A 23,181-nucleotide genomic window follows, 5' to 3' on the forward strand; every position below is an offset into this window, starting at 1 on the left:
GTGTGTTTGTTGGAGTCGAGGCCTGTGCAGTGCCTGGTTCAACGAGGCGTGTACTTGGGCGTGCCTGATGGAGGCGCTCGTCTTTAGCCGTGTAATGACGCTGGCTACCGAGAGATGTCGTCGACCAACCGATTGGAGCTGGAGCGGCTGCGCTTCGGAGCTTCTCGAGGATGCTGGGGTGATGCCCGCGCAAGGTGGAGAGGGAATGAGGCGGTGACAGAAAGGAGACGGATAAGGTGGGGGCAGGGTCTGTTGTACCGCCAAGTCAGTCCCAGATGCGCGATCTCAACGTGGGAGCGGGAGGGAACGTGGCGACGTACCGTAGCCCGTGGCTTCTTCCGTCGGCGTTCCAAGGTTGTGAAGGACGTGTCTTCACAGCAGAAGATGTTGCGGAGAGCACGGGGAAGGTGCGATGGCGTGTGTTTGTTGCTGCGGCGGGCGCGCTTTCCAAGTGGGATGATGGCGGGGTCAAGCTGCTCAGCGCCAAATGCTCTCAGGTACGCTCTATTGCGACAATACAATACACGACAATACGAAGCGGCAAAGACGAATGCGCGTGAGATTCACTTTTTAACAATAACAGCAGCATGCACCGCTTATGGACTGCAGATATACCTCCCCCAGGTGGCAGTCTCCGTTTGGTGTCCGCGACGGCCGCCGCCATTCATGGATACTTTGGGCTAACCGCCGACGTGATCCAGCCATTGTGTGAGCTGCGCGAGTCACATCCTGTGATTACTGCGATATGCACGAGAGCCATCTCAAACATTCGAGAATCGTTTCGCTAGCAGGATCTACCACTACTTCATGACCGCGTGCAGGACATCCCAACGGGGTCCTGGGGAGTTGCTTTTTCTGCTTTCCCCGCATCTGCCCAATGCCAGTTCTCAGCCGCTGCCTTTTCCATCACCACATGCGCCTCTTGCTGCAGGGTGGCTGCCTGTCATTCACCTCGTCGCTGAAGCTCATGGCGGAGGATCCTGTAGGGCCATGGCTGAAACTGGCTAGTTGCAGGGGCCTAGTTCCACATCTGCAACGGCTATACTTAGCAGACCCATTATGAGACCAGCCTCACCATGGCGGGTGCATCCTCTCCGAACCCATTGGTTCGCGCGCCTTCTCTCCAACTCAACCACCTCCAACCACCTCCAACCGTCCTATTCTTACCTTTCCAATGGTCTAGCACAAGACTTTTAACTGTCTTATCATTGCGCTGTACGCGCCACGCATCTGCGCCGGCATTTTCTTGGGGTCCGATTGGAAGGGAGATGCCTCACTGGCCCGGCACCCGTCGACATCATAGCTGTTTGACTTCGAAGCATCTGAGACTTCCAGAAGCTGTTTCAAATGGCCGCCGAGCCTTACTAACAGGATTGAATCCTGACCTTACCCGCTTCAGGGTCTAAGATGACAGCTTCTGTCATCATCACGGTCCAGATGTTTTCACTATCCGTTGTGGTCACTCTGGTCACCGTGCTACAAAGCTGGTGGTGGCATGTCGTAGCTCCCAACACCACGCTTCTGGAAGGGGCGACGGACAAAGATGTCAGGTCCCGTCAGGCCGCGATGAAGGCCTCGTCGTGCAAGGCGCAGCTTGTATCCCCGCATTGACAAACGTGCTGGTGATCATTCGAACGGTTGTGCTGACATGTGCGACAGGCACAAGGCCCAGACAAGGCGATCTACACAGCACTACAGCATGATGACCACCAGCGACAAAGCAGTCTTGAAAACGTGAAATTGGGTATGTATTGCGCATCGCTAACGCTATCAGAAATCGTATCCATGCGTCGTTCGTATCGTAAATCATCACGCCAGTACTCCGTATGTTCCCAGACTCCGAAGAAAGCAGCCCTTCATCCCGTATCGTCCCATCGCTAGGCCTTCGAGCCCCTCATCCAAGCCGGTAGTCATGCCGAAGATAGTGAGCCCATGGGAGGATATTGTGTGCCTTGTTGTTCGACTCGGGGTGCGCATGTGCACCATTGCTCTTTGGGGGTGTTGTCCATGACGCCGGCGACGTGTTTACCACAGCCCCACCATGTGGTCTTGTCTGAGGCGATGTTAGCCGTGTTTGTACAACAGAACTGTGGTAGGTGACCTACTGCAGGAGTCGCAGGAAGCCTTCTTGCACATTGTGAACGTTTGTATGGGAGTGGATATCGAGTATATGTGGCGATGCCGACGATGTGCCGATGAAAGTATGCCGAACGTAAGAGGAAGTATGCCGAAACCTTTTCGTAGAGTTCGGTAGCGTATAGCGTGGTATAACAGTAGTCTCGAAATGCGTATCTTGGTTGACAAAGATCTGGAATGCACTCCGTCCGCTCAGCAACCCACCGAGACCCTTATATACACCTACCTTCCTCCGCAATCCCACATACCCTCCTCGCCGAACCCCCCTACACACGGCGAACACACTACCTCACTGCGGTGAGGCATGATAAATCCCCTCGGGCTCTAGTTCACCAATCCCACCCCAGAAGACTGGGCCTCTGCATCTCATTGCGGGGATCTGATTGGCTGTCTAGTGATTTGTCCGAACTATAGTCGGCGACCACATTCGGCGAAGTACCACTTTGACGCCAGACGCTTTTTTCGCTGCACACGCGGGTCTAGTCTGCGGGAGCGGCGTGTGTTAGAACCTATAGTACGGGTCCGTTGCCGAGCCATGTACATGGTGAGGATCGGAGAGGAGTTTTTGGGGTCGGTGTGCCGGGCTTGGGTGTCCCCGTGGAGTGGGCATGCGGAGGGTCAGTGTGGGCTTTTGGTGGTAATGGAAGCGTAGTGCATTGGATAGGCGAGTTGTTGTCGTTATGGCGGTCGGTTGGCGCATGTGGATACATGCGTATTTGAGATTCACGATGGTAGCTAGGAACAAGTGCATACGGTATGATGAGGTGGCTGAAGCCTTCTTCTCGTGTGGACCTGAGGATACGCAGGTTTGGAAATCGTACGATTGTTCAGACACGGTATAGCCGGAAGCTATAGGACAGGGGATTCTCTTCAGCTCATGCATAAGATGGGACATTCGTTACGAAGAATGAGATATTGTGCAGACTCGTAATTACTAAACACATCGCGATCTACAACAATGCACACTACCGGGACTTTTGCTTTGCATGATCCGAAACGCCTCCGCTAGACAAATGCTTCTAGTTCTACAAGTCGATCTTCGCGCTGCAGCTGTAGCCGGCGGCATCCCCTTCGCCGACCAGCTTCGTTACGAGATGCCGAGTCCGCTTTTGACAAGACGCAGCTAGACTCATGCGACTTAGTCAAAAGTAATCTTAGTAGCTGCCTTGGAGTCCCCGGTGTCTTTGTAGAAGGCGCCGTATGCACCGTGCTCCTTCTTCTTGACAGTTGTACCGAACTTCATCAACTCTTCGGGTACGGGCTGGTTTGCTGCCTTAAGCACGTTGATCAACCTAATAATAGAGTTAGCACACTGAAAACATGTAGCCAAGCGCAAGGGGTACTCACGATCCGGAGAGTGCTTTGTCGTGTTCCGTGAAGAGCGTGATCGCCAAACCCTCCTTTCCGGCTCGACCCGTTCTACCAATCCTGTGAACGTAGTCCTCCGCCGTCAAAGGGAACGTGACATTGATGACGAGTTTCACCGCAGGAATGTCAAGACCTCGTGCAGCAACATCCGTCGCCACGAGAAGGGGCACATGGCCTTCCTTGAACGCCGCCAGTGAGGCGCTGCGCCTTTCTTGGCTCAGGTCGCCGTGGATGCCACCCACGCGGAAGCCCTGTCTGCGGATGAAATCCTCGATGCGCATTGCTTCCTTCTTGTACAGACAGAAGACGAGGATACGATCGTCCTTGTTCTTGCCAGATTGATACTGTCTAAGTAGCTGCAGCAGACGCTGCTCTTTGCCGCGAGGATCGACAACCTCGACGAGCTGCTTGATGCGCACATTGGCGCGGAGCTCGCCAGACTGGTTGTCGCCGATTGTGATTCTGACCGGCGAGTTCATGAAGGTGGACGCAAGATCCCGGACGGAAGGCGGCCACGTAGCAGTGAACATAAGGGTCTGGCGCTTTTTGGGCGTCTGCGAGATGATTTGCCGAATTGCTTCTTCGAAACCCTTATCAAGCATGCGGTCGGCTTCGTCAAGTACTACGTACTCGGCTTTGCTGAGATCTGCTGAGCCATCGCCAATCAGGTCGTTTAGACGACCGGGTGTAGCGACCACAATGTGCGCTTTCTTGCAAGCGGCAACCTGAGGGTCTTTTGGCACACCACCATACACACAGACTACAGATAGTCCAGCCGGTGTCGCCAAAGCTACCAACTGGTCGTAGATCTGAACAGCCAGCTCACGCGTAGGTGAGACAATGACAGCCTTGACACCCTTCCGCTCGTTCTTGGGCAGCGCTGCGATATAGCGCACACATGGTACACCAAACGCGAGCGTCTTGCCGGAACCTGTCTCGGCAACACCAACCATGTCTCTGCCTGAGAGCAAGTATGGCCAGACGGCTGCTTGTATAGGTGTAGGGGCGCTGAACTTGGCGAAGAAGGCGCGTTGCGCATCGTCGACCGGGAGGTACTTGAAGTTCAGGATGGGGCGGAGCTTGCGAGCGGCAGGTTTGGGGTCTTGGATAGCCATGGTGTTCTTGGCGAGGAAGGCATCGACCTCCGACTGGGGAAGCTGGGTCAGCTCTTTGCTCTCTACATAGTCGCCCGATTCGACGGTGGCTGCGCTCGTTGTGGTTTCGACCGGTGCAGGCTTGGAGGAGGGTACGGGCTCGGTAGCTTCGCCCTTGGCCAATGCCTTCGCGCGCTTCTTCTCTGCCTTTCGCGCAGCCTTCTCTGCCGCCTTGATGGCTTCCTCGTTCTCTTCCGCAGGCTCGTCTGTATCGGCACCCGCGGCAGCCTTCAGCGCTTTTTTCGCTTCCTTAGCCGCCTTCTTTGCTTTCTTTGCCGCTTTGCGCTCGGCCTTAGACAAACTCGATTCGTCATCCGAGTTCTCTACAGCCTGCGCATCGCCATTCGTCTCGATCGCATCCACTTCAGCGGTCTTGCTGAGCTTCTTGCTCTTGTCCTTCTTGCTCTTCTTTCTTGAAAGTTCGGGCGTGGTGGTCGCGCCGTCTTCAGCGACGACGTCAGAGATCGGTCTTTTCCCCATCTTGTTGGTTGGCAATGCTTCGTGTGGAGAAGTTGAGAAGGATGGCGGAAAAATCACTTTTTCGTCGGCGGTCGGTCTCAGCACTATCGATAAGTCCGGAGCTAGTCCCAAAGCGCTCAACGCGATCCTGCACCAGCAAATCTCGCGTGTTCGATGCTTCTCTCGTCCCTGCGCGTCCACGAAGTGCTATGTGAAGGTTTTGGTCACTGTATGCAAAATTCGTCAATTCGAGACCTTTTGCACTTCCTACGTCAAGGCTTTTCGCCTTTTCGCGCTAGTCGAAAGCTTTTCACGTTCTCCCTCACCACAGTGAGCCATGACCAGAACCACTAAACAACGGGGACCACTTATTCTGAGACTTGATGCGCGATCATGGCGGACGTGACAGTGCTGAGATGCTGGCCAGCCTGCGTCGATGCGATCGATTGGTCTTCCGACGGCATCATTGCATTAGCGTCGGATGAGCGCGTAGAGCTGCTTGTGAGTACCTTTCGGTGCAGATACTTACATGAGACCTTTTTGTTAATGGTCGCGTAGTTTCCGAACACCGTCGACTTCGAACGGGACCAAGTCTTGCCGCAATGGCAGCATGTGCCTCTCAAAGTACCCTTGTTCTCGACCGATGAGCTCCCACTCAAAGAACCTGCGCCAACATCTAACTACTCCGTCGGCGAAGAGATCTCTAACAGCGCTCCCATCAGCATCGCGTGGTCGCCACCCGGCATTGCTAAACATCGAAAATGCGCGCTTGCTGCTCTTACCGCAAACCTGACGCTTTCCCTCTGGTCAGCAGCAGAAGGCAAGCCAGAGGATGAGACAAGTTGGGCCCGACGATTGATCATCAATGATGCACTCGTTGACCACTTCGGAGACTGGGACGACGAACCTAGCCACGTAGTGCACGATTCCAAGGAACGACTGCGGTCAAGAGGCCGCATTCGAGCGTTCGCCTGGGCACCCGCTATGCCTTGCTTAGAACCGCCTGGTGTTATCGGTACTCACTTGGTATACGGCCAGCACATGCTAGTAGTCTCTGATGATGACAACCACCTCGTGTTTCTGAAGATTGAAACACCGACGTCCTCACTGGGAGCTGAGCCGGACTGGAGGGCTGAGGTACTAACACATGAGTCTTTCGCACTGTCCTCGGAGACGGTCTTCCCACAACCTAACATTTTCGAAGACATGATCAAGCAACAAAGTTACATCTCACATATCGCCTGGAGTCCTTGGATCATCTGTAACGGATCTTATCGTTCCGTACTGGTATACGCTACGAATGAAGACGTACGGGCGCGGACCATCACGTATGACCACGGCCAAATGAACCTGGAGCAGGAACTTGTCTACGCAGGCTACGAAATGAGGTACGATGGTCCGATGAAATGGTTCCACAGAGTCGAAGACGAAGACAGACTCAAGCTCGCCCTCTTCACAAATACGGGACTAGTATATCTAACGATATCCGCTCTTGACGCTTCCATCATCGAAAGGAGTACGCATGATCTGGACGGCCGATGGGATCCAGTCTCAGGCCTTGTTTGGGATACGACTGGCGCCACAACTCCTCGTCTCCATATAAGCTCTCTGTTATCGACCCTCCACAGTCCGACTGCTATCCTTGAGCAGACTCCTGATGGGCTCAAAGGACTTGATACCCCAGAATGGCGGGAGAGAATCGGAAATAACCTGGCACTGTTTAGTGTAAAGAATGGACTCAAAGGCAATAGCAGGGCCAAGGTATGGGGTCTCGCGAGATCTCCGCTGGGCGACTTCATTGCAGCATGCAACAGCGTACATCCTTCGGATATGATCGAATACGGTATTCCGGCTGACCGTAGTGGCGCCGTGGCTATCAGCTCTTTGCGACCTGGCAGCCGTTCACGGGACATCTTTCCGAAAGAGAACGTAACCGCAGAAGGAATAATGTACAGTCTCAAGAAGTTGGCAGAAGAAGTTGTCGAGGACCCTGACGACATACCTGCATTCGCGGATGAGATGGTTGGAAAGCTAGTCGAGACTTACACAGCTCTTCCTCTTGGTGAGATGAGAGCGACCACATCAGTAGCGTACCCTGATACCAACGATCTCGATTCGTTGATCAAGGGATTCAAGTCGAATGCTTTCCTTGAATCACCTACACTGAAGGATCGCTACACCATCCTCGTGTCTGAAGCCTACAAGACGCAGATCAATAAGGAGCTACCGGCGACTCTGATTGCGTACCGTCTCGCTGTGGCCTTGCAACAACTTCCTTCGTCGCTATCGCATACGCCTTTCAGCGCAGAAATTCGCACGCATCACAAACAACTCGTCACACTCATCAACATGGTCATGGGCTATGACGATACATCCAAATCGTTGCCCGCAGACAGAAGTTCGGAGCAGGAAAGCACATCAACAGTCGGCACCGGTACGCATGGCAACAGCATTTCGGCAAATCAAGGTTCAGCAGTCCCAGTAGCAGATACTTGCGATTTCTGCTCCGCATTCATACCGTTCGCAGACCCCCGATCAGCAACTTGCACCAACGGACATTTTTTCCCCAGATGTGGCCTCACTTTTCTGGCTATCCAAGCGCCCGGCATCACGAAGTACTGTGGTATATGCAGCACTCCATTTCTAAGCGACGAGTTTATCATGGCCCAAGAAGATGCGGAACGCAATAAAGGCGCCGCCACAGGAGACAACACGGTCATGACAGGCGTGATAAGAGACGGATCGGTATCAGAGGGAGAACAGGAGAGCAGTGGTTCATTGAACAAGGTGGATGAAGAGGGTTCTAGCGACCAAGGAGGAGACGAGCAAGCCATGACTGTGGAGCAAGAAAGCAACGATTCTGACGGTGAAGATCATGAGTACGAACGAAGGGAGTTGCCCATCACGCTGGCACGGGTACTGTTCCTTGCCTGCGATGCCTGCATCTACTGCGGTGGCAAATTTATTGGTTGACCAATACAGAACCAACGTCAAGATCCGGCCCAAAAGTTTCGTGCACCTGCGTTCGTAGTAGCCAAAATTTGCCCTCTCAGACGCTCTTCTTCACACAAACACACTCTATCCATTCAAACGATCTGGCTAGACATGACATAACAGCCCAACTAAACGAACCCACAGGTCGCATCGCCAAATGGATCAAGACGCTGATGTCTCTTATCGCGGGACGTAAAAGGGCATAAGGCCCGAATACGACCTGTACCCACGGTCCGGATCCCTTGGCAACCCATCCGCACAAACGACGCAACTCCACTTTTCTCCCGAGGCAAGCCCTGGCACCTTCTCGAAGCCAGGCTAGACCAACCGCACAAGTCTCTCACGCCCCCGCGCGACCCGGCGACCAACCGCACAATGTACGCAAAATAAGTGGGAGCCAATAGCACAAGACGCGTTGCACGCGGCTAAACTTACCAACGGAGCTAATCGACCACTGAGACCAAAGCTTACAGTCAACAATGCCACAAACGCAGTGGGATGCGGGGCAAAGCTCGTGAAGCACATGAACGGGAGCCGCCGCTGACGGCGTTGCCGCAGGGAAGAGGTGGCATCAAGAGCCCTGCGTTTGGCCGCTTTACCGCACAAGTCGCGCATGCTGAGGGTATATAAGAAGTTGGTTGCTGGCCCTATGCTGCTTACTCCTACATCACAACTATCAAGTCATCTTACAAGCCAATTCACTCTTCAACTATACCAACCATTTTCCCACAAACCAACAACCCATCTTCAACCATCGAAATGAAGGGTAACTGCGGCTGTGCTTCTGGTAGCTGCAACTGCGGCTCCACCTGCACTTGCGATGGCTGCCCCGTACGTCATACCATGTCCTTGTCGTGAACACAATGCTGACCTTTCTTCAGGGCAAATAAGTCATTCAATCTTCAGATTGATGGCGTGCGATGGACACGATACAGTGGGTGCCATCGCATCATTTTCACTTACGACCGTCATGCTGATACTCTGCAGATAATCTTACAACTTGTGTACTATATGGAGCCAACGAAGATATGCGTCACGGGTGGACTTTGAGAGACGTGCGATGATTAGGGGATGAGGGGAGTTCGGCGGCTCAAGAGATACCACATATGACAATCTAGCACTTCACTACAATACACGTGTACCATATGATACTACTCTTGGTGAACATCTTGTCATTGTCGCTCATGTCGCGAGTATTTCCGTGTCATGTAATTAATCCAGTCAAACATTGACGTTCCTTCCTATCCACAGCAAACCGTGGCATTTTCCTGCATACGATCATCGCCCCCGCTGCTCACATTGAAGCTCTCCCACCCAAAGATGAAGTATCCCAGATACGCACCGATGAAGATGCAGATGATAAAGTACCCGTTGTAATACATCGCCAGCAGCATAACGAAATAAGCCACAGCAAATGCGCCCATGTGCAATGCCGCCCGTACCGCCTGTTGTAGAATGCTCGGTCGGAACTTGGTCGTCGTCGCAGCTATGGCGCCGCAAGCAGCTGGCGATGTTGTAGCAGCAGGATGCTTAGTCGTGCTGTCGTTGGCGTTCGATGAGGAGGAGGAAAACGAGCCGACCCCCGAGGATGCGAGTGTCTTGGAGTGCTGCTGGACGATATAGCGATCGTATTCTTTAGCTGCGCGCCGCAGAAACTCGAGGAGGATGACGAGGAGGATGACTCCGATGCAGGAGCCGGCGAACATGGCTTTCGTGCGTACGTGCCAGGACTCTGCGATGAAACATGTGTCGATTACATTCCAGTTCCACAGCATCTGTGAGATGGGTTGTCAGCTAAAGGCTCTCGTCTCCTCACTTCGAGAGCACACGAGATAGAACTTACGCTAATCTTGCATCCACCCATCATATCGGCCATGTCATCCATGCCACCCATTCCGCCTGACGAAGTAGCCATTGGCGCCATACCGGTAGCAGTCGATGCCATAGACATGCCCGACATAGCCATACCGGTGCTCGTCGGAGCCATCGACATTTCCATATCCATAGACATGATTGCTTGTACCTGCATAGAAACGTAGTGAGAAACAAGTCCAGAGTTATATCGCAGCGACTGCAATCAAAGCACGGCCTACCAGAAATTTGTTGGAAACGAAACAGCGCAAGTGAATGAATATGAGTGGTGTGAGAAGTAGGGTTGAGCAAGTTATGAGCAGATTTTCCCCTGCGTGACCTTGAATGGAAAGCGGCAGCCACCCAAATGATTCACACTTCAAACGCGGAGACTTTGACGAACAAAGAAGTTTGAAACTGGAGTGAAGTCTGCCACTAAAGATATTTTCGGGAGAGTGAACGTGGAATCACGACGTTTATATCGTTCTTCTTGTAGTGCAAGCTCCCACCCAGGGAATACCAGGCCCGGCACCCTTTTCGCACCCGTTCCCACGCGGTACCCGAAGTTCTGCAGACGGCGCCACGGCATGCGAGTATTGGTCAAAGACAGCCGATTGTTATCTCAGCCTACCATGCCACCAGGCAGATCGGTAACATTGGATAGACCTGCTGGCCCATGTTGTGATAATCGACGAGACTTCAGGAGAGGGCGGCCCGCAGAGCGCTATGCCGGGATAGGTATAGACAGGTAAGCGAGGTGAGAAGGTTTCCAAGGTTTTGAGCAGATTTCGCGCCTTCATCCGCATCCTGCGCAATCATGACAAGACGATACTGCGCGGCAGGTGTTGAGGCGCGGAATAGTGTTGGATGGCATGCAGGTCGTGGTTGTTTGTTGGTGATGCGAGGGGAACGGGCCGCTTATGTTGCATGTGTTGGGAGTGCAGCTTACAGGCAGAGCGCTCTTTAGCCAACGTGCGATAGATGAATTGTTATTGCAAGCGCGGTGGGAAGGCGTGCAGTTGTGTCCCGGGGTTTTGGTTGCGGGACTCGAAAGGCGAATGAGATCAGGGTCTAGGTAGGCTGGATGAACATGCGATGCTGCATGTTGGATGCAACGACAGATCGATCGTTGAACAGAGCGTGGGTATACGTGTCGTTGTAACAATATTTTGAGCTTCCCAACATTGCGAGATGCTTGTCTTTGGGACATCGGTTGGAGGGCGACCATGAATTTGGGCCAATGGGCTTGTGTGCATCGCGCGGCGTTGAAGTGTTGGCTGGGTAAACATGCGCTGACGGTGTTGGTACAACAGTATATCAGCCGATGATGTTTACAGGTATACTCTTGCTGCTATTTGTTGATACCACCCAGGTGGTCTCAGACGTATCGCATGTTTGTTGCGTTTTCCGCACGACATATATGCTCAACCCGATGCAATGTCATATCAAAGCCAGCAGTGACTCCCAATGTGGTCCAGATCCGTAGTAACCTTGAGCAGCCGTCAGCCCACACTCGTGGCATCCATATCGTGTCCGGATTCGCTGCTACGGTCGTCGTCCAAGCGGATTCGCTCGCCCTCACTGTGCCTCATAGACCACATGAATTTGCTGAGGATATGCATGAATAGGAAGTAAGAGCCGGACCTGTCGATGTATGAACATATGCGCCCTGAAGTTGCGACCAAATCGAGCGAAGCGGGGAGACAAATGGCAACAGCTTTCGCAACCTGTTGTTCTGAGCCTACTGACCTGTATACGTGCCCTGGCGCCCGAGAAGATTCAAATCGTTGGTGGAGGCTGTGACTGTTTCATCCCACCCTTTGCCATCGCCGGCAATAACAAACGCCTTCATGCGTAGAATAGGGTAGCCGCCACATCTTCGCACAAGACGGAACGCATGAACTGGATGCAGACGTAATGAAGATGACTTCACATAAAACTTCTAGCAAGCTTTAGCCGTTGCATACGTGATCACAGGTATAAGTAATAACGTGTGTATCGCTGGATTTTATGTCGGGTCATTGCCACGAGTCGCGGTGTCGGGTTGATCTGTCGGGTCATTGTGTCGGACGTTTTCCAACACCAACAATGACGCGCACCTAGTTCATTCCGCGACTGGCAAGCCCTGAGGCTAGAACAGCGGGGTGCATGACTATGCGGATGTGGCGTAGGATGCGGCTCAGTACCCTCTGGTGGGAACCTGACCGTAGCGGAGACGAAAATACTGCCCTTAAGCCAGGGCGCCTTCCTACAGGCAGTGCAGAAAGCAGGGCTATGCTGCGACCTGTCAGACGCAACACAATGGCGCCTGGGATAAGGTCTCATATCTTGCAGTTCAGCGCTGCTCGTCATCGGCACATAGAACGCTCCGAAGATAAGGCAATCTAGGTTTGACGTCGCCGTACATATCCGTCTTGTCTGTATTCTTGGGTTCCAAGAACGCTCCTCGTCGAGCATTTATCCGCATCGTATTGCATACTTCTCTCCTTCTTTCGCCATGCGTTCCCCAATCGACTTCGTGAAGGATCGCCATAATGGCCGGTACCGTGAGAGCATCGACAGCGATGACTACCCTTTAGCGCAACCCCGGAATGAGACCGAGCAACCATCAACGAATGGACCTACTGCTCTTCCATCGTTGCCAGAACCATACTCGGCTTTCTCGGTGAGTCGCAGAAGATTCATATTGGGTGTCGTTACAGCGGCGGGCTTTTTTGGACCACTATGCGGAGCGGTTTACTTGCCTTCCCTGAAAATATTCGAGAAGATCTTCAGTGCATCAGAGACTGCGGTGAACGGTACAGTCTCAATGTATATGATGGTGTTCGCCATTGCCGTAAGTCATCCGTACCGGTAGCTCGAAATGCAAACTAAGATTGCGTAGCCTCTCTTCGGTGCTGCTGCCTCGGATCTAGGCGGGAGGAAAACAGTGTACATGGTCGGACTCGGCAGTTTCCTCGTCGCGAACACCCTACTTGCTGTGCTGCCACCACATATCGCTGAGCTGTACATTCTCCGTGTCTTCCAGGCATTCGGATCATGTATCGTCTTCTCCGTCGGAGCTGGTACCGTTGCTGACATCACTGAGCCTGCCAAACGTGGAACCGCTTTAGCATGGTTTTTGATGGGACCTCAGCTTGGCCCTGTCCTTGGTCCGCTTATTGGTGGTGCACTCGCGGATGAGAGTAGATGGCGATGGATATTCGGTTTTCTCTCGATCGCAAGCTTTCCGGTATATATCCTCATCGTCTTCTGTACGCCAGAGACATTGCGATCGCTGGTAGGCAACGGCGCACCTGTCGCAAATCAGCCTTGGTTTTCGATACCCAACTTCCGGACACAGCCTTGTACGGACTCGAGAGCTCCGAAAGCTCCCCGTCCAACGCCTCGAAAGTTCCTGCATCTTCTTAAATACCCTCCACATTTGATCGTTTCCTTCAACGGAGCATTCCAGTTTGCTGGACTGTATGCCATTTTCATCTCTTTTGCCACCATTTGGCAGGAGGGCTATGGTTGGACGGCAGCAGAGACTGGGTATGCCTATATATGTCCCGGTATTGCGATGTTCGTCGCTTCGATGGTAGTCGGTCGACTTTCCGATTGGATGCGAAAGAGGGCTCTTGCGAAGAGCTCCACTGGCAAGGTTGCACCTGAGCGAAGAATTACCATCCAGATTTTCGGCTTCATCATCGCCGCGGCTGGAAAGATCATGTTCGGCTGGTTTGCACTCGCTCACTTTCACCCCGCAGCGGTCCTCTTCTGTACGGCTCTGGCTGCAATCGGCATGTCTATCATCTTCGTCACCAGCACATCCTTCCAGACTGAGTGCGACCCTGGCCAGGCGGCTAGTCTAGTGGCTTTGGCAGGATTCATGCGCAACATGGCTGCCGCGATCTCCTCACTGATCATGGCCAGCATTTTGGATGCAATGGGTTGGGGTTGGGCGTTCACCGGTCTGGGGATTATAGACCTCCTCTGCATACCAGGAATCATCCTGATCATTTTCCGTGGTCCAAAGTTTCGACAGGAGTTGGAACGCGGGCAGCAGCAGCCCAAGAAATAAGTGGCTGGGTGGCAGATCTCGCGTGAACGATACAGGCTCATGCTGCCTGAATTGACAGCTATGAGCGACTACTTCTCGTCAAGCATAGCGCGGCGTTAGTGAACATTTTACGCTGTATATTAGCATGGAAATGTGGGTTGCGCAATTGAATCCATATCGAGGCAAGAGGCAGTGACAACGCGTGCGTTGTAAGAAGGCGAATGTAGATGCGATGGAGGAGATCAATGTTCTAGAATAACCTCGGAAGCGGCTGGAAGGGCGAGTTTGGCCGATCATCGCAACTGCGACATCCACCACCAATTTGTCAGCAGCACTCGCCATCCATGTAGGTATAAGAGCAAGCAGTCTCGCAGCGATGACATCACTTCAACAGCAAAACGATCTCGCAAGACTTCATCGTGGCGTTCAGAGCAAGTCTACGCAAAATGACCAATTTCAAGGTTGACATTGTCAGCGACACCGTATGCCGTAAGTGTTCATGAACAACGCATCTCATTCTATGTATCTGGCGCTGACCAAGTCACAGCATGGTGCTATGTGGGAAAGAAGCGCTTGGAAAAGGGTATCGCTGCCTATCAGCAGAAACACCCGGACTCCAGTGATACCTTTCAAACCAGCTGGTACCCATTCTATTTGAACCCGGATGCGCCAAAGAGTGCCGACAAGCAACAATTGTACGAATCCAAATTCGGCAAAGAGCGCACAGCAATGATGCAAGAGCGACTCTCACAGATCGGCAAAGACGAGGGAATCAACTTCAAGTACGGCGGCAAGACTGGAAACACACGCGATTCGCACCGACTTGTGCAACTTGGAAAAACCAAGGGTCCGCAGATGCAGACTCGCGTGATCGAGGAGCTCTTCGCTGCGTACTTTGAGAATGAGAAGGACATTACCACTCAAGAGATCCTTACTGAGGCAGGAATCAAGGCTGGACTTGATGAGAAAGAGATCAAGGATTGGCTGGAGTCAGGCAAAGGAGGACCTGAAGTTGACAAGGAAGTCCAGCAGGCGCGCCGACAACAGATTACAGGCGTTCCCAACTTCACTATTAACGATCAGTTTGAGATCGGAGGTGCGCAGGAACCGGAGGCTTTTGTTCAGTTATTCGAGAGGTTGAAGAGGCAAGAGGGTAGCAGTTAGGTGGTACGATGTATAAAAACCATCTTAGCGAATCTGACCCATCCGCGAACGTAACATTACCACGTGTTTCTGTTTTCAGCATACAATATCGTGTTGACGAGTTCTGTTATTTAATGTGTCTTCTGTCGAGTGCGCATCGTCCATCACCGTCGGGCCGCCTACTTCGCACATTTCCATGTTGATGTAGGCTGCAGATTTGTTCAGTTTTTCCTAGTTTAACGTGAGGACGTAGATATGTAATGATTCAAATTGTTGGCGTGTACGTCGTTTGAAGAAGGGCTTCGAGTGTTGGTGTCGAGTTCATCGTATCGCTCTTGATAACCAAATCGCGTGGAGCATGCCGCTAGTCTTCACCTCGGCAACTGTACGTCAACATCGTCACGCGCATTCTCCATCACCCTTCTGGGACCTCTCGACGCGGTGATTGCGCGCGCTGAAGCTACCAGCCTCATTCCTCATGGTGCGCAGGTAGTACAACATGTAAGCACCGATGGAGGTGCTACGTGGGTGGCTGTGGCGTTAGCGCCAGTGCCATCGATCTGGGCATCTGCAGGGTTCACGACCAACAATCACCAAGACGCGCTTGGACGGCGCATCTCTCACAGCTACTTCAGTCGCCATGTCCTAGAACCCCGATTAGAGTATACGGTCTACGACCTCTCCGATGGCTAACGATGCTCCGCAAACCCCGGCTGAGCGCCGCTTCCTGCGGCCCAGCGTAAGTCGCGTCTTCAGAGATCATGTAGGCGATGCGCTGACCATATCCCATAGCTACGCAGCGCGACTATGGTGCAGCCCAAAACCGGCGAGCGCATCAAGAAATCCTTCACCCTACGAAGATCCCAACACCGACCGACCGAATCCTCCGAGTTCCTGCTTGCGCCCGGCCAATACGATGCTGAGAGACACCGGGAGATGGGAAGAGTCGAGTTTGCGAAAGTGGTGCTTACGAACAAATGTCGACAAGGCTACGCGTATGCGACGAGTCCTATCGGGATTGGCATAATGAAGTGCTCATTGGCCTATGTCCTCGGATCGTTGGCGACGTTCGTACCAGCAATCGCAGGATTACTGGGCAAGAACGATGGAAAACACATAGTCGCGACTATCACTGTGTACTTTCACCCAGCTCGCTCGGCCGGTAGCATGCTGGAGGCTGTCATTTTGGCTTTCGCCGCCTTTCTATACGCCGCCTTCGTATCCTTCTCCAGCATGGCCGTGTCCGCCTACTTTGGAAACCACGATCTACTAGTCCTTGGGCATGTGATAGTGCTCATTGTATTCTGTGGAGGGGGTTTAGGGCTTGTTGGATGGACAAAACAGAAGCTTGGAAATCCCCTGGTCAACGTGGCTTGCTCACTGACATCGCTCGCTCTCATCACAATCTTGACCAAGGAAGGGGCTGTTCAGGCAGCCAAGTTCTCCTACGTCAAAGTCTGGCAGGTTCTGAAGATGATTATCATGGGCTGTTCCGCCTCAGCACTTGTATCACTCCTCGTACAACCAAAGTCCGCGCGTAACGAATTCCGCGATACGTTCATCCAGTCTACCGATGCCATGGCAGAGATGCTCAACAATATCACCCTTAGCTTTCTTTCCGGTGCCGAATCAGACCTCAAGAGCGAATCATATGTCGAAGCATCCAAAAAGAGCCAGTCAACATACAAAACACTTGTAAAGAACCTGGGAGAAGCCAAGTTTGAGCATTACGCGTTGGGTACCGAGGAAGAGTACAGGATTCACGCAAAATTGGTCAAATGTCTAGAAAAGCTCATGCAGAGCTGTGGTGGATTGCGGAGCGCTGCCGAAACCCAATTTACACTGTTGGCGCAATCCGAGGCCGCGCCCAGCGCCAGCGGAACGTCGCAGCAATCCATACCCGCTAATGGAACGGTGAACTCGTCGATATTCTCGGACCATACAATGTCCTTCAGTCCTCCGCAAATGTCTCCTAGTCTCAGCCATACAGAGAGGCGAACCAGCATTCTTGCATCTATCGACGAGTTACCGGAAAGTTCTCAAGCATCTGCATATCCCTCAGCAGCTGGATCCGACGACGAGTCCACTCCGACCAAGAAGAAGTCTGACCAAGTTGCGACCCTTCTGAAGTCAGATCTTACGCCTGCTGACATGTTCTCGGTGTTCATTGCTAGCTTGGGACCACCAATGGTATGTCTAACAGTCGCTGTCTGCAGATTGTGCTAACACCTGTAGAAATCTTTAGCATACACACTACGCGAGGTCCTTTCTGAACTGCCTTTTGGTCCTGGGCCCGAGTACAACATGGCTATCAACGAGCACTTTCGCCACAGTCTAGTCGATGCCAAGGCCCTCTTCTCAGATGCACGTCGGGAAGCCCTCTCGGCTGTCTACAAGAACAAGATACCAACGAGGACCAGCTCTGCAGCGATTGCAGCAGACTTCGAGGAGGTTGCCGCAAGCTGTGGATATTTTAGTTCGTCGCTTCTAGACTTTGCTGAAGACATGGTGTCGTTCCTTGACATCCTCGAAGAGCTGAAAGCTAATGTCAATCGCTACCCGCGGCAAAGAACATACAGCTGGCTGAAATTCTGGCAGCGTGGGCGCAAGAAGGATAAGGCGGGAGACAGCCCTGAGGAGGCCTATCTTATTGATGAGACAGAGGCCCACACACCAGGAGGCTCGCGTGAGATCCACAACCCCATCTACCGGAAGTCAACCCGTGGAGACCCTTACAAGCCAGAAAACGAGCAGCCACTTTCATACCGTATCTGGACATCATTGGCCGTCTTTAGAAGAGACGACCTCAAATATGCCGTCAAGGTTGGCATCGGCGCAGTCCTCTACGCCATGTGGTCCTTCATCCAGTCGACTCGAGGGTTCTACGGTCACTGGCGTGGCGAGTGGGGCTTGTTGTCATACATGTTGGTGTGCTCGATGACCATCGGTGCCTCCAATACTACTGGTTTCCAACGTTTTGCTGGTACATGTCTCGGAGCTATACTGGCGATCGCCGCATGGATCGCCGCTGACGAGCATGCCTTCGTCTTGGGTTTCTTCGGCTGGATCATCTCCCTGTTCTGCTTCTACATCATCGTTGGGAAGGGCAAGGGGCCTATGGGTCGCTTCATCCTGTTGACCTACAATCTCTCTGCACTTTACGCATACTCGCTCTCCGTCAAGGACGATGACGACGATGACGATGAGGGTGGTATCTCACCCGAGATCTGGGAGATTGTACTCCACCGTGTGGTTGCGGTGATGGTTGGATGCATATGGGGTATCATAGTGACGAGAGTCATCTGGCCTATCTCTGCGCGCCGCAAAGTCAAGAAGGGCACGTCTCTATTATGGCTAAAGATGGGGTTGATCTGGAAACGTGGGCCTCTGAAGACCCTACTCGACGCCAACGAACGCACAAGCCGGACGTACACGTACATGTCCGAACGCGAAGAACTAGAACTTCGTCGGTATCTGTCTCATCTGGACACGCTGCGAGCATCAGCTGCCGCAGAGTTCGAGCTCAAGGGCCCGTTCCCAGACAAGAGTTTCAAAGTCATTTTAGGCGCGACCAGCCGTATCTTGGATAGTTTCCATGCTATGAACGTCGTCATACTCAAAGATGTGAAGGCCTCAGAGGGCGAGAAAGAGGTCTTGAGGTATACCAAGAAAGAGTGGACGGACCTTAGTTGGCGCATCAGTCATCTCTTCTCTGGTGAGTCACACCTAACAAGCTTTCTTCAGAGCATCGGCTAACAGTACACAGTCATGGCCTCCTCAATGAAGTTGGCATACCCGCTCAACGACGTCTTGCCTAATATCGAACACACGCGAGATCGTCTACTAGCAAAGGTCTTTGAGTTCCGACAGAGTGGACTGGGAAAGGTCATTGCCAATGATGAAGATTACGAGTTGCTGTACGCGTACGCGTTGGTGACTGGGCAGCTCGCCCATGATCTCAACATCATTGGACAGGAGATTGAGAAGCTGTATGGTGTGTTGAGTGAGGAGGACTTGAAGTTACAGTAGATATGCAATGCACATAAACGCTGCTCCTCGCGATCTGTTTGCGTTCTCTGTTTAAAACAGCATACGCTTCTTGACTTGTGTGATGGGTGTGGTGATTGCCACCCTTAGTCTCCGCGGTAATAACGCAGGTGCAGTAGTTCGCTTGTGATGATCCTAAATGAGTCACCATGACAGATGCGGCACACCTCGTAGCACGATGGCCTAGGCGTCGATGATCTCAATGCGTCATCCATCGTCGATGCCAATGTCGCTGTATGCGTGTTGTCGCGTGATGGGCTTCTCAAGGTTACCACATGGACGAGAAGTGTCCAGCAATAAGCTGCGACACCATCGATCTACCCATACGAATAAGCTTTGGGGCCATATGGCGTTGACTCACGTAGTAATTGTGCCTAATTTACGCATCTAGTGGTCGCGAAACGTTGCCACACAGCTGATCTTGGGACTTGAAACTTTGGCGTCGAAGTTCGCGATACGAAGGCCACGATTGCACTCTGTGATCAGACAGAAAGCTCATGCGCGATGCTTTAGGACCATGGTAACGCATTAACGGTAGTCTTTGTTTTGGCGGGTGCATTGATGGTGTTGTTGGTGTCTGGGGTCGGGATCGTAAAACGACTAGTGGCCGGCACGTGACGAGCTTGGCGCTCTAAGCGATCACGCGCACCTGCCCAGGTCGGATCCTCAATATTCTGCGAACGTCTTGCCGCGACTCTCGATACTAACCTCCAGGACAACCAACCCGACAAAATGTAAGGAATACCGATTGCATACCCTCAGCATTGCTTCGAAGAGCGCTTCCGCACCCGCAACCACGCCGCCGACTCGCAGTGGTGCTCAGCAGGCGCTCACGACGTGGCGAACCCCTCTTTTCACGATAGCACTTTCCATCGCCCACGACCGTACAATTGATCAAAATGCTGACCGATTGTGCCTCATAGGGTCAACCTCCGCACTCAGAAGCGCCTCGCGGCCTCCGTGGTCGGTTGCGGAAAGCGCAAGATCTGGCTCGACCCCAACGAGACCAGCGAAATCGCCAACGCCAACTCCCGCCAGACCGTCCGCAAGCTCGTCCAGGATGGCCTCATCATCCGCAAGCCCGTCACCATGCACTCGCGTGCCCGCGCCCGGGAGCTGACCGCCGCTCGACGAATTGGCCGACACCGTGGTTTCGGTAAGAGGAAGGGTACCAAGGACGCTCGTATGCCAAGGTACGCAATCACGATGTCGCTCCCGTAATGGACTCGAGCGAGATTCATTGCAGGGAGTGAAGGATGAAGGAGACTGTTTGCTGATGCGGATGTCTATAGCCAAATCGTCTGGATGCGCCGTCTCCGTGTCCTCCGCCGTCTCCTCGTCAAGTACCGTGCAGCCGGAAAGATCGACAAGCACCTCTACCACGAGCTCTACCACCTGTCCAAGGGTAACACCTTCAAGCACAAGCGTGCTCTCGTTGAACACGTACGTCCGCCATGACATCATGACTATGTCAAACCCCGCTCCATGCTCGGCTACTGACATGCATCGTAGATCCACAAGGCCAAGGCTGAGAAGGCCCGCGAGAGGGCTATCCAGGAAGAGATGGACGCCAAGCGTGCGAAGACCAAGGCGGCGAGGGAGAGGAGGCAGGAGCGTGTCCAGCAGAAGCGTCAAGCTCAGTTTGGCGACGATGCGGAGTAAACACGGGATATCATGATGAACACCTGGCGTGGGTCTTTTCAAGGTTAAAGGAGGGCGTCAATCTCCTTTTTATCTGGGCATATGCGGTCATGTTTCATGTTACGTCTGTGAAGGACTCTTCTCTCCATGCATACTCGACCGACAAGGCTGCCCTCACTCTGATCACCGATGCTATGAGTGTACCAAAAAGGATATGCGCATCGGAATTAGAAACCAGTAGTCAAACTTGGAGTTGGTCTGCTTTCATGCATTGTCTGTGGATATGATTGCGTGATGCTTGCTTGAATGGTTCTCATTCGCATTCCTGAAAGTACCCCGGTTTACCCAATTCCCATGACACGGACGCCATACACCCTGTTACCTGCTTAGGGTATCAAACAACCAAAGCGCCTTATCCAAACACCTCGTGCTGAGCCAACCTTGGTCGCATGACCATGCCTTTAGATCTAGGTGTCATCAGTACATATTCTCACCCATCGCATGTTATTACTCACCAGCTTGAGTGCAGCCCTATGCACGTTCCTCGTAAAGTTGAGCATAGCCTTCGCCTTGTTGTTCCCCCTCTGCAGCCTCCTATAACCCTCCTGCACATGACTCGGCTGCACAGGCTCTCTCGCCTCCTCCGGCGGATCAAACAGACCACGCTCCCTCTTCCTCTTAAGCCTATTCTGCTCACCGCCATGATTCTTCTTATAGAGATCTTCCGCATCCTTGACCTTGAGCGCCTCTTCCGTAAGCGTCTGCACAATCTCAAAAGTCAAGAAACCAAGGATATCGATGATATCGTCAGAAGGCTTGGAATCAGTAATGAGGCCGAACCCAGCCCATTCTTTGAAACGCTTGCCTTTGCGGTAGGTGAAGGATGCTTGGCGGCAGTCAGACCAATGGACATATTCCTCCCTCGTCATGTCCTTGGTACGTTCGTCTGCGTTCTTGAGGCGTTGGAGGGTAGCGTAGTTCATTTCCTCTTCTTCCTCATCTTCGACATCGTCTTTTTGCGGTGGGAATTCAGTGAAGAAGGAATGCACATCCCAGACTAAATCAACTTTTGCGCGCTTGGCTTTCTTCGAGGCGTCGACGGGGGCGGCGCCGGGGCCTCCTGCTCCTACCACGCCGGCAGCTATGTCTGCGTCTCCGGCTCCGACGTCTGCGCCGCCGTCGCCGCCTTTGTCGTCTGAGTCTTTGACGGAGCGGCGCACGTCTTTCCATTGCAGGAAGTGCCGAAGGCGAGAGATTTTGGCGCGGTCGTGCCGGATTAGCATGAAGAGGTCGTCTGTGGATATGGATTTGCTGCCGCGGCGCGTAGCTAGGGCTGTGCATTCTCGTAGCATGTGCTGGACTTGGTCTTGGACGATTGATTCGATCAGGGTGGTTGTTTCGGGGGAGGGTTCGCCGGTTTCGCCGGAGACGAACATCATCTGTGGGATCGTTAGATTCAGGCCAACGTCGAGGTCGATTTCGAATGGTAGCAGAGCTTCTGGAGATTCGGGCCGAGACATTGGGGGAGAAGAAAGCGCAGGGGAGGATGTAGAAGAGGCCATAGTGGTGGCCTCCTGCAGTACAGTTGGGGGGAGGGATGTGAGTCAAGGAAATGTGTGGGTGGTACAAGTGCTGGGGGCATCTTGTGGGTGAGCGTTTTGAGAACTCGCTTGTGACTTTGCTAGATGGGATGGAGTGGGCGATGGGACGATTGTAGGTGAAGTAGAGTTGGGGCCATGTTGGCTGTCCGTCTGTAACGTGACTGCGAATGAAAAAGAACCATAACCCATATGCGATGTATGAATGTTGGCGTGATGTAGGAAGAAATTTCCAGAGTCTTCAAATGACTTGATCGAAAGCTGAAATTGCGTTGATGCTTGGGTAGGCGCGCGTAACAGTGTCCTTCGTGTACAGTGAAGGATGGAAAGGTCGATGATGTTATAGACAGCGTAGTTCAACCCATACTTTCAAAAGTCCATCTCTTTCTTGTTTGGAGTGTCAAAGAAAAACCTTGGAAACAGCACAAGAAGAAGATGCAATTGACTAACCTGTTGGATCTCCGTCCGATACTTGGCCATCTTATCCTTGTCCGACATGGTGTCTTACTCCGTCGCCCAAAGGCTCCTATAATCATACAAAGCGCGTCGCCAACTTCTTACAGCTATACAAAACAGAAAGTCGAACACAAGAGGCGTGGGGCGCGGCGAGGAATGTGAATGGAGTCTGGGGATGGACGCGGTTTGCGGTCTACTAGCGCGATTTCAGGCGATGCCTGATGCGACAGCACGGGTTGGCCCGGGCACGCTCAGCCCTACCACATGCAAATCATCAGCCCCACCTAACTTT

At 52.8% G+C, this 23,181-nt stretch overlaps 7 protein-coding genes across 7 annotated transcripts; 4 read left to right on the forward strand and 3 right to left on the reverse strand.

The window, feature by feature from the left end:
* Positions 1-3,274: 3,274 nt before the first annotated feature.
* DBP3 (RNA-dependent ATPase) lies at positions 3,275-5,138 on the reverse strand (the record flags this gene model as incomplete). Its single annotated transcript, XM_051446936.1, has 2 exons — positions 3,275-3,428; positions 3,484-5,138. The coding sequence occupies 2 exons, from the start codon at positions 5,136-5,138 to the stop codon at positions 3,275-3,277; spliced, it is 1,809 nt and encodes a 602-aa protein (XP_051301421.1).
* A 372-nt stretch (positions 5,139-5,510) lies between these two features.
* Positions 5,511-8,090, forward strand: J4E86_006408 (uncharacterized protein; the record flags this gene model as incomplete). The annotated part of the gene is made up of 2 exons (XM_051446937.1): positions 5,511-5,618; positions 5,676-8,090. 2 exons carry the CDS (start codon positions 5,511-5,513, stop codon positions 8,088-8,090), a joined length of 2,523 nt encoding a protein of 840 aa, XP_051301422.1.
* A 1,262-nt stretch (positions 8,091-9,352) lies between these two features.
* J4E86_006409 (uncharacterized protein) lies at positions 9,353-10,026 on the reverse strand (the record flags this gene model as incomplete). The annotated part of the gene is made up of 2 exons (XM_051446938.1): positions 9,353-9,886; positions 9,955-10,026. 2 exons carry the CDS (start codon positions 10,024-10,026, stop codon positions 9,353-9,355), a joined length of 606 nt encoding a protein of 201 aa, XP_051301423.1.
* A 2,745-nt stretch (positions 10,027-12,771) lies between these two features.
* J4E86_006410 (uncharacterized protein) lies at positions 12,772-14,025 on the forward strand (the record flags this gene model as incomplete). The annotated part of the gene is made up of 2 exons (XM_051446939.1): positions 12,772-12,798; positions 12,847-14,025. The coding sequence occupies 2 exons, from the start codon at positions 12,772-12,774 to the stop codon at positions 14,023-14,025; spliced, it is 1,206 nt and encodes a 401-aa protein (XP_051301424.1).
* A 425-nt stretch (positions 14,026-14,450) lies between these two features.
* Positions 14,451-15,168, forward strand: J4E86_006411 (uncharacterized protein; the record flags this gene model as incomplete). Its single annotated transcript, XM_051446940.1, has 2 exons — positions 14,451-14,493; positions 14,552-15,168. 2 exons carry the CDS (start codon positions 14,451-14,453, stop codon positions 15,166-15,168), a joined length of 660 nt encoding a protein of 219 aa, XP_051301425.1.
* A 664-nt stretch (positions 15,169-15,832) lies between these two features.
* J4E86_006412 (uncharacterized protein) lies at positions 15,833-20,856 on the forward strand (the record flags this gene model as incomplete). The annotated part of the gene is made up of 7 exons (XM_051446941.1): positions 15,833-15,886; positions 15,940-17,337; positions 17,383-18,862; positions 18,914-19,172; positions 20,118-20,387; positions 20,487-20,637; positions 20,707-20,856. The coding sequence occupies 7 exons, from the start codon at positions 15,833-15,835 to the stop codon at positions 20,854-20,856; spliced, it is 3,762 nt and encodes a 1,253-aa protein (XP_051301426.1).
* Positions 20,857-21,296: 440 nt separating this feature from the next.
* Positions 21,297-22,355, reverse strand: J4E86_006413 (uncharacterized protein; the record flags this gene model as incomplete). Its single annotated transcript, XM_051446942.1, has 2 exons — positions 21,297-21,302; positions 21,351-22,355. 2 exons carry the CDS (start codon positions 22,353-22,355, stop codon positions 21,297-21,299), a joined length of 1,011 nt encoding a protein of 336 aa, XP_051301427.1.
* Positions 22,356-23,181: the final 826 nt, after the last annotated feature.

This window comes from Alternaria arbusti (genome assembly GCF_024043155.1).
Source record: "Alternaria arbusti strain BMP 1465 chromosome Unknown scaffold_8, whole genome shotgun sequence".
Lineage (NCBI taxonomy): Eukaryota > Fungi > Ascomycota > Dothideomycetes > Pleosporales > Pleosporaceae > Alternaria > Alternaria arbusti.